We start from the raw sequence: 10,488 nt of genomic DNA, 5'->3' as shown, positions 1-10,488 counted from the left end.
TTAAAATGTAATTTATTCCTGTGATCGCAAACCTGAAATTTCAGCATCATTACTCCAGTTTTCAGTGTCACATGATCCTGATTTGGCGCTAAAAAAAAAATGCTGCTTGATATTTTTTGTGAAAACCTTGATTCATCCCACCCCACCCATTCTATTCTTTGATGAATAGAATGTCAAAAGAACAGCATTTATTTGGGTAAAAAATCTTTTGTAACATTATACATTTCTTTACTTTTAATGCATCTTTGCTGATTGAAAGTATTAAAAAATGTTTTGAACGGCTGTTAAAATAACAAAATATAATTTTTAAAGTGAATACTATATTCTGGATGATGTTTAAAATTCATTTTAGCCATCAAAGATGTGACAGAAATGATTGTTAGTAAAGGATAGTTAATGTGGTATGTGCTGTGTGTTATTCTGAGCTCAAGGAGTGGTGGTGCAGTGATGTAAGTTGTGACAAAACATCTCTCATATCACCTGGTCCTTGTACCTGCGGTCTAAAAATAATCCTTTTAGTGACGTCAAAAAACTGAAACAGCCTAACGCCTAAAGGCGCGTTCATTATTTAAGTTGAGACACTAGCTGACTTTTGACCTGGATTGCTTGGTTCATCTACTATTTGCAGAGACATGTTTAGCATGTAAATTGTCTTTGAGAAATGCTATTTTGTCCTAGAGCAAATCCGTTTTTTCTGATGTCACATGGGGGGTTTACCTGCCTTGCATCGACCTAACATCAGTCAAGCCTTGCTTCATAACCTGTGCGTAGGAAGTGGTGGGTTACACAACTGATTTACTGGTATGTGCTGTCTGGAAACCTGACCCAATATGTGCCAGTCATGTGATCACAACCACACCTTTTGAGGCGCTTCCGTTCTCCAGATGGGCTTGTGTAATGTCTTGCGTACTTGCTACGCACTGACTGACTTTTGCCCTACAGAGTAGTATTAGTTTGTCACGCGTAGCACAATTAAGAGCAAACTGATTTATGACAGCAAGTTTGACCTTGACATGAGCAAGCGATACAGTAAGCTGAACCTGAGCAATTCATTTCAGCTGAAAAAGGATTCTGATGAATAGACGCAGTGGTCACGCAAACTAAAGCAGGACAAAAGAAAGGCTTGGATGGCTTTTGTCGGACTGCAACAGGGAGTCACGAAGGCCACCGAGTCCAGCGTGACCCCGCTGATCCCCACTGGTGTTGTCGGGTCAATTCTGCTAGTCCAGAAACCTCCAACAGAGTAACCCACATGACTACCACGTTGTGTTCAAAAATACTTTTATTACAACACAAAATTCATTTTCACGTTTGAATATAATAGTATAAAAAGTTTTTACATAAATACTTCTTTAAATTAATAGAATAGAAATAATTTAAAGACCACAAAAGAACAATTAACTTATGTACAAAAAACCCACACTGGATACTGTGAATGCATAGTTTTCATCTCAGTGGTTTAGAAGCAAGTTCCTTTTTAAAATGATTTATTTTCAAACATTGATAAACAAGTACTGATGGTATTCTGTTCCAAACCGATGGCAAAGATACAAAAATAGGCCAGCCTCTTTGAAAAATAGTGCTTCATGTGTTGCTCTGAGAAATATTTCATCCTGTATTTAACCGAAGTGCTTTGACACCCCACCAATAAACTATCTCACAAGATACTCGGGTGCTCGCTTCCATTCACAATTAGCTTCATGTGACGTCCTTAAAAAGTCCCAAACACAAAGCCAAAAAAGCGCTGAATCATCTCAGATTGCATAAAGGTGCTCCTCCTCCAGTTTATACTAAAGGTCAGTCCCTTGTTCCGCCGGTCTGGGCAATCAGTCCTTTTTGAGACCATCCTTTTTTATCTTTTATCTTTTTTCCTAGATATTTTTATCCGTGTTTTCCCCTCTTGGTTTTAGCTGTCCTCATCGTTCTGGAAGGTTGATAATGGGCACCCATTGATCCATACAGCGACTCTCTCTGCAGAAGTGGTTCACTTTTCCCAGAGCTGGGTTTTTCCATGTGGATGCATGTGGAACCTGTGAACATCAGAGGAAGAGATGGGATTACAGTCTGTTTGTATCAGCTAGAACATGTCCTGCTGTGTAACTTCTAAGCGTTGTCCTTTCCAGTTCTTCTAACAGACAGCACTGTCTATGGATAGCGCACATTTAATGTAAAATATTTTTTTTGTGGAACATATTTCCACCACAGCCATCCTGCTCTCTGCATTTTAGTATTGGCCATTAATGAGTCTGACCCCTTGACCTCCCAAAACAAATCTCGTGTAGGAGTCAAAGTGAAGTCAAGTTGCAATAGATGACTATTCAAATGACCAGTGATTTTGGGAGTATGCAAATCTTATTGAATGCTTCCTATGACGTCTTTTGAAGCAATATAAGAATGATGAATACCGAGGCAGCTGTTCATTTGATTTCAAAATAAAATTCAAATAGAAACCTGGAACATTAAGTCAATAAACTCCTATTTGCATATGAATGAGTACAGAGCAGGATGTTCAGGTGGATGCAGTGGCAGTTACACCTGGACCTGTCCTGACAAGTAAAAAAAACAAAATCCTAACAAGTTACTAAGAGTGGCTCACGTGCTGTTTACTGGCCTATTGTGGCTTTTGCTTACTATTTAGATTTCTAAGAACATGATTTGTTGACACTTACAGTGACCAGAATGCAGTGCAAATCCATCTGCTCGCTCCCGTGCATGCCCGCGCCCCCGAGGATGTGCGCGAGGCGGCGCGTGTTGTTCACGCGCAGGATGTTGATGTCGTTCTCGCAGCAGAAAGCCTGAATGAGAGTGAAGTGAATCTGAAGCGCCACATCTTTCACATCGTCGTCGTCAGTGGCCAGGATGCACAACACCACGTTATCAGGATCCCTGAGAAGAAGAGTTGAGATTTTAGTTGTTTCGCCTTTGCTAAACTACTGCTCTAGTTGCAATGACTTTGAAAACCAGTAACATTGAACAAGCCTATAAACTTACACATTGAGTGACTTTGCAGCCTCGTACACCCCAACTGTAATAGATCCCTGCGGTAATGCGGAGCGCAGGACCTCCTCTAGAGCTTTAACCACAGAATCCATCCTGAAAAAACAAAATTTGGATAAATTATTAAATAATACGACTTTAGTAAAGTCGAGACGATTGAACATGTGTGCATGGCAACAGCTCGTGCACTGTTTAGACTGCGACGGTTGAAAACTAATAATTCGAGTATATGCTAGTTTGATCGAGTAAGTGAGTAATTTACCGAGAATTTTCATATACAAGCAGATAAAATATGAGCAAAAATAATTTAGCAAAATTTTAAAGATCTACAAAATCCGGCACATCACAAGCGAAAAGTCTCGTGAGACTCGAGTCTCGTGAGCTGGGCTCGTGCCGCTGCTGACTGACAGTTCACCCGGTACATGCGTTTGAGATATATATTTATTTAATATCTTCCAAATCATGTTCATTTCACATATTTTGTTTATTTATAAGTACATTATTCAATTATTGGTAAATTACTATAATAATGTTATATGTCTGAATTGCCAAGTGAATGCATATTGTCAATTTTACCTTTCAATAGAATAATCTCCATTAAATTCCTCAAAAGTCATGTTGCACGTACAATCCAGCACGGACTTGAATAACTTTCCTTTTAAAATCCACACGAGTTCTCGTAGGTCTTCTGTCTCTGGCTGTCACCGGTTAAATCTGACGCTGTGAGCCGTTGCATTCGATTTAATTTCCTTGAGAGCTGTGAGAGCAGTATAATCCTTATTGGACACATGCAAATCAAAGATCAGCAAAATCTATTTTGATTGGCTGTTGCGTCAGTACTAACAAAAGTCGACCACTCTCATTCGTCCGTCTAAGATATCAAGGCGTGGCCAGTCACGTTGGGTGACGTTGTTTTTAACCTTGTTGGAAAGGAAAACTTTGCAGTGACATGTCAGGGCAAAGACAAGCAGGGAGATTACCCAACCGATATCCAACCACAATAAATAATAATGATGTAACATGTCAAATAAATAATGCAATAAATAACACAAGTTTCAAAATAAATAATGCAATTTTACATAAATTCATTAACACTTTCTCTTCTTCATGCATCTTATAAAAAGAGCATTTGAAACAGTTAAAAGTGTTGCACAAGCCTTATAACCTCGCGAGACACTAAAATTATGTTAGTGGATCATCAGTGTGAGCATTTCCGAACTTTTCAGTAGTTATAGTTACAAAAAGTTTTGATAATGATAATGTGAGCCAATGCCGTGCAATCCTTGCTGTTTCTAACCGGTGTGATCTCTAACCCAATAGTGACACCTTGAGGACAAATCAACACATTGCTAAAATTTTTACTCTACTTAAAAAAGTATCAATAGATGAGTTTTAAGGGATACAATTATTGACCACTTACTCTTTAAGACTTAAAGAGTAAGTGGTCAATAATTGTATCCCTTAAAACTCATCTTTGATCACTAAAATTACATGTTTAAAATTAGTATTTTCCTATTAATTTTTTATTTATTCATGCCTTAAATTAGCTTGAATGTAACTTTATACCCTTGCTTCATTTAGTATACGAGGATTCATGAATATGCAAATGAGCCCCGCCTCCACTCACACCAGCTCAGAAATTCACTCGGTCAGCTTAAACTCTCTACAATGGCAAGTGGAAATACTGATTTAAAGGTCTGGTATAATGTTCTTTTCACAAGATGTAAAACAAGTCTCTGATGTCCCCAGAGTGTGTATGTGAAGTTTTAGCTCAAAATACCACACAGATATTTTTATATAGCATGTCAAAGTTGTCACTTTTTGAGGGTGAGCAAAAACGCACCGTTTTTGTCTGTCCCTTTAAATGCAAATGAGCTGCTGCTCCCGGCACAGAGGGCGGAGCTTCAACAGCATGTGTCCTTTTATCTCACACAGACATGCACTGAAAATTGTTCAAACCAGAGTCAGAAAGATGGAGAGACTCCAGAAGAAGTGAAAACATGTAGACAACATTTCTGAATGGTTAGTTGGTGAATTTATGTAACTTTTGTGCAGTTATCTTCTAGTCATTGATTAGCATTGATTCTGTCTTGATAGTCTATAAATCGTGTTCCGGGGGCGGAGTCTATGTAAATTTTAGGGTTGGTGATGTCACTAACCCGGGAGAAATGTTGTGTAGTCCCTACCAGCCGTTTGTTGTATAGTCGATAAAAAGCAATTTCTTTAAAAGAAAATATCTCTCTTTGCTTTGAACTTTGAGCGTCGTAACTTTGCAGATGTTGTTTATGCTCAAACAGCAACATTACACACTAACTAAAGTTAGAAAAGTGAAATCATGGCAAATCATGGCGGCACTGATGGGTCTGAAGACCATTTCTGCGGAGTTAGAGACCACCATGGTGGAGCAGACGGTACTGAAGATCCCCACGGTGGAGCTGAACATTGCCACAGCAGAGTTGACGGGACTGGTGACCACCACGACGGAGCTGGCGTGCCTAAAGAGCAGGAGGAACTGGAACACAGAGCACAGAGAGGTTAGGAATTGACTCAGTTGCCTTACGGGTCTTACGGGTTTGGAACGACATGAGGGTAAGTAATTAATGACAGAATCTTAGACCAATAATAATGTGTTGTATAAATCAAGTTCAGAATATACATACACTCACACACGCAGTCTGGTTCACTATCTTTGTGGGGACTCTCCATAGATTATTAAGTATTTTACTGTTATATGTCAACAAGATTCAACAAGACATTTTCACCTGGCTATACCCAATGATTAGATCTGTTGTGGTATTTATGCAAATTAGCACATACGTAATTAGATTATGCACCGTTTGTCCATGTTAGCAACCAATAAAAAAAAAACTTGTAATACATTTTTTGTTTGTCTTTATGTAAGTAATCAACTCAGTAATTTTCATGGTGATATCTAAAGGTTAAAAATTGTACCCTATTCACGTAAGAAAAAGTATGAATAGGCTATATTTGTGTCTTTTTCGAAACTTTCCCCTAATGGGATTCTTCTGGGCTTTTTTTTCCTTACTCAGGACATATTGAGGATACAAAATCTGTTGAGTTTGCTTCTGTTGCAATTTGTTCAACCTTTTTTCATAAAATGACTGGACTATTTTGACTTAGGCAAAATAAAACTGCTGCGTTATGGTGCGTTCAAGTCATCTCGTATAGATCGTATTTACAAGTTGAACGCACTTGAACGCCACCACAATGTCGTAAATACCAGTGGGGAGCTCGGGATTTTCTCTAAGCTCCGATCTTTACGAGTTGGGGGCGTGTCAGTGATTAACATGGCGGAATACACAATATGTAAGGTATTTAGCTGTGATATTGTCATGCTTTTCCATTAACAGCTCAGTTAGCTATTCGCCAACACAGAATATGATATTATAATATAACAATGCAACATGTAACGATGTGTTGGCAGTGGCTTCATAAATTAATTAAAAACATAAAAATACAAAGTACACCTGTTGTACATTTCTTTGTTCTTCATTTTCTAGAACAAGAGTTTAAGAACCTTACTGTATTTTTGTGTAATTAATTAAGAGAAAGTACTCCGCCATTTTGCTCCGACGAAAGTGACTTGAACGCACATGCCGTTATAAGCACGACTTCCCACCTCGTACGTACGAACTTCCCAGGAGGACTTGAACGCACCATTAGTCACACTCTTGACATAGGCCATTATACTACAGGGGTAGAATTGCATGATCTGTTCAACTGAGGATGTGGGCGATTTTACCAGAGGTGGCCAGCATCATGAGGAGATGACTTGTGCAAAAAAAATATTTTAGGAAGGTGATGAAATGCAAAAGGAGCTTTTCATTTAGCCTTTCTTATGTCTTTAAAGGCTGCATATTTTTAATATCTATTCTTATTGGTCAGTTTAATAATAAGTGGTGCAGGTAGGCCTATTGTTGTCATCATCTTCTATTTATGTTGTCAGTAAATTGTGCTTGGACTACCGGGCATGATAGAGATACTTTTACGTGATATTCATATTCATCAAGTTATGCACATTGGTAGATAAACTGATATAAACAAAACTTAAAGGTGGGGTAAGTCGTTTTTTAAATATCCTGTTCAAGGCCAATGTTGATATTTGAAATCAACCCAAACAATCACACCCCTTCTTCATTTGCTCCGCCTCCAAAACTCACACTCCAATCCTACTACCAGCCCTGCTCTGAGTCGGTCTTGAACCCCGATCCCACTGCATGTGAGTCCAGTGCACTAACAATGACGCTTAACACCGCATTCACTTATTGACGCCAAGGCGACTCTGACTAACGGGCCTCCGATACGCATGCAAACCAAGAGAGGACGTTTCTTTATCATAGTAGAAGCAGAATAATGCTTCACGAAAAATAAAGCGCAGATGATGAACGAATGACAAGGAAGCACAAAAAACTAACATACAGTACACAATAGTAACTACAAACAATTACAAAACAGTTGGTTGTTAGATGCAACAGCACAGCAACTCCAGACAAACAATGACACTCAAACCCAGTGTTACTCACGTGTGGACCTGAATCAAAGTAACATCCGCGTCTGTTTTCAGGCCTTCCCGCTCAGCTCTCTCCTGCGCTGGACAGCGTTTCTAATATTAACACGAGACAGGTCCTAAAGTTCTTGGCCAGACAACCCTTCATTTTCCAGTGATTCCTTCTTGGCATTTCTCTTTTGTATTGTCTCACTCTCATCTCTATTTCTGCAGTCTTTCTTCAGTTCAAATCTCCCTCTTGATCGTTCGTTGGGATCTGAGGATCATGCATATGGGGACCCTACCTCATGGAAGTAGTGGGGAACAGTGGAGGAAGATGACATTTCATGCCCCACATCCCTGGTCTTCAGGGATTCATCTGAGAATGCTCAGTCTCCACACTCTGGCTTCTCAGATGCAATACTGAAGACCACAAAGCAGTGGAGGCAGAAGAAGAGAGCACCTGTGGTTGCTGGGTCTGAGAAAGTTGAGGGGGGAAACCGCACCTCATCTCCAGTCTTCATGGATGCACCTGAGAAGACCCCGCACTCAGGATTCTCAGATGTAACAATAAAGTCCAAGAAGCAGTGGAGGCAGAAGAAGAAGAAGACTCAGGGAGTATCCATGCCTGACGGGTCCACACAAGGAGCACCAGTGCCCAACCATCACGTTCCGACAGGGAGCACCTGTGCCTGTTGGTTCTTCTGAGATGGGGAAACTCACCTCATCCCTGGTCTTCAGGGATGCTTCTGAGAAGGCCACACACTCAGGCTTCCCATGTGCATCATTGAAGACCAGGGAGCAGCGAAGAAAGCAGAAAAAGGCACAGAGCAGCTTTGGCTACCAAGTCCCCACAGGGAGCACCTGTGCCTGCTGGGTCCCAACAAAGAGGAAAACTTAGGATCCCTGGGCATCTGATTAGGCATCTGCTAAAGGCCTTTTTTTTTGCACAGGGAGCACCTATACCTGCTGAGTCCCCACAGGGAGCTGCCATGCTTTCTGTGTCCATGCAAGAAACACCTTTGTCCAAGCCAAGCCACCTATGCTGACCTCAAAGGTGCTTACCCAAATGTAGCACCCATGCCAGACAAGGTTCCAGAAAAAATCTAAAGTTGCCTGAGCCACTGAGGCAGGAGTTACAGCAGCAGAAGCCTCAAGCTGCTTCTTTTCAGGAAGCACCCCTGTCTAACAATATCTCAAAGAGGCAAAAACTAAAGATCCGTGAGCCGCTGAGACAGGAGATGCTGAAGCCCATAGCCTCTTATCTAAAGGGTGCACCTGTCTGTTAGGCAGTGGGTGCTCAGTGTATCCGTGACAAGATCCCAGAAAGGAGAACTCTGAAGATCCCAGAAAGGAGAACTCTGAAGATCCCTAAGCTGCTGAGAAAGGAACTGCTGCAGCAGAAGCCTAAAGCCTTTTCCATACAAGTAGCACCCATGCCTACCAAGTAGAGATGCGCGGTTGGTGGTTACAGCCGCGGACTCCGCTAATAAACCGTGGATCGGGTGGATGACGTGACGAAAAATAATATTTTAATTAAATTCGGGCGGGTGGCGGTTCAAACCAATCAAATGATTGTTAGACCTGCTGGTATAAAATTAATTGCACTGTCTGCCTGAAAAAGACGCGCTCTCTTCCAATGCAATCAAAATTAACGGGAGTCTTCAGAACACATGTCCTTGTCCTTGTCGTCACCCTGACATGAGTTAATTAGCCTATAATGTGAATTACTTGTTATTTTATTCAAGCTTTCTTTTTGCAAAAAAATAAAGTGCCATAGGCATTAATTAGTAGTAGGCTAAATAGCAGCATGTTGAAATTATGTGCCAAATTGCGTTTTTTATTACAATGATAAAATTGTACAGTAGCCTAGTCAGGTAAGGTCAGGTTTGCTGATGTGCGTTTTATTTAGGCTATTTATTTATTTTGGTCCCTGTGCGCCGATCGGAGACAGAGTTCACTGCTGATATTCTGGGGATACAACATAGCCAATAAGCTATACTAGTAGGGACTTTAGCCTTTAAATATCTTTGCTGCATTGGATCAGTATCCTTCTAGAACAGGCAAAAGAGCTTTCTAGCCTCGCGGCTCACGTCAGCAGCGCCTTGCATCGCCTTGCATCGCCCATAGACTTTAAAACAATCATCAGATGGCGGGCAGGTGCGGCTTTGAAAATTGGTCAAAAAACGTTGGTGTGGATGGATTGCAGATGGATGATGAGTTTTGTGAAACGGTTGCGGATGAAATAATAGCCCATCCGCGCATCTCTACTACCAAGTCCCCACTTGATGCACCTTTACCCAACAGTACCCCAAAGGGAGCGCCTGTGCATATCATAACCCCACAAGAAGCAGCAGTGCCTGCCAGGTCTCCACAGGCAGCGGCAGTGCCGGCTGAGTCAGCAGCATTGCCCGCCTGGAAAAAAAACCGGAGGCTTGCTGAGCATCTGAGGGAGATTTTACAAAATGCACCCGTCTCTTTCACCCAGGGAGCGCCTATGCCCTTCAGGATCCCAAAAGGTGTATCTGTGCATTCTGGGACCCTTACAGACAGCACCTGTTCCTCCTGGATATCAACAGAAAGTACTTGTGCCAGTCAGAGCTCAACAAAGTCACCCCTGAGTTTGTCCCCATTACTACAGGAGCCCCCCAGGGAGCAGAAGTGCCCGGCAGGAAATATAAAACATGCGAAACGTCTCTCACTATCTAAAGCATCAGAAGCCCCAGTTGATCCTACACAGTCCTTTTGCACAGTCCCTTCCTGGATCATGCCTTCATTCAGTCCCTTCCCATGCCTATCTCTTCCCTCCAGGGAGCACCCATGCCCAGTCGGAGTAAGAGACTGTGCCCATGGAGCACAGAAGTTCTGTAAGTCTCTTCTATCTCTTGTTTTGAATTATTTTCAGATTTACTCAAAAAATGAAATATTGCCTTCAAATCTGCAACTATGTTTTCTAGGTCCTCTTCCGGAAGTGCTACAGTGTG

The 10,488-nt window shown here is 41.3% G+C and overlaps 1 protein-coding gene across 1 annotated transcript; it reads right to left on the bottom strand.

The window, feature by feature from the left end:
- Positions 1–1,266: 1,266 nt before the first annotated feature.
- Positions 1,267–3,749, bottom strand: gadd45aa (growth arrest and DNA-damage-inducible, alpha, a). The gene is made up of 4 exons (XM_081373918.1): positions 3,574–3,749; positions 2,992–3,093; positions 2,670–2,886; positions 1,267–2,030 (listed from the first exon to the last, which is right to left on the bottom strand). The coding sequence occupies exons 1-4, from the start codon at positions 3,612–3,614 to the stop codon at positions 1,917–1,919; spliced, it is 474 nt and encodes a 157-aa protein (XP_081230044.1). The 5' UTR covers positions 3,615–3,749; the 3' UTR covers positions 1,267–1,916.
- Positions 3,750–10,488: the final 6,739 nt, after the last annotated feature.

Source organism: Scardinius erythrophthalmus, assembly GCF_964197995.2.
Source record: "Scardinius erythrophthalmus genome assembly, chromosome: 9".
Taxonomy (NCBI): domain Eukaryota; kingdom Metazoa; phylum Chordata; class Actinopteri; order Cypriniformes; family Leuciscidae; genus Scardinius; species Scardinius erythrophthalmus.
This window is presented reverse-complemented; position numbering and strand designations above follow the sequence as displayed.

What these genes read in the sequence shown, in the direction of transcription:
- gadd45aa (XM_081373918.1), bottom strand. Translation starts at nt 3,614, where the DNA reads ATGACTTTTGAGGAATTTAATGGAGATTATTCTATTGAAAG. An exon ending in GCTGCAAAGTCACTCAATGT is followed by an intron (nt 2,887 to 2,991) that starts GTAAGTTTATAG and finishes TCTTCTTCTCAG; the next exon opens with GGATCCTGATAACGTGGTGT. An exon ending in TGCACTGCATTCTGGTCACT is followed by an intron (nt 2,031 to 2,669) that starts GTAAGTGTCAAC and finishes TGATGTTCACAG; the next exon opens with GTTCCACATGCATCCACATG.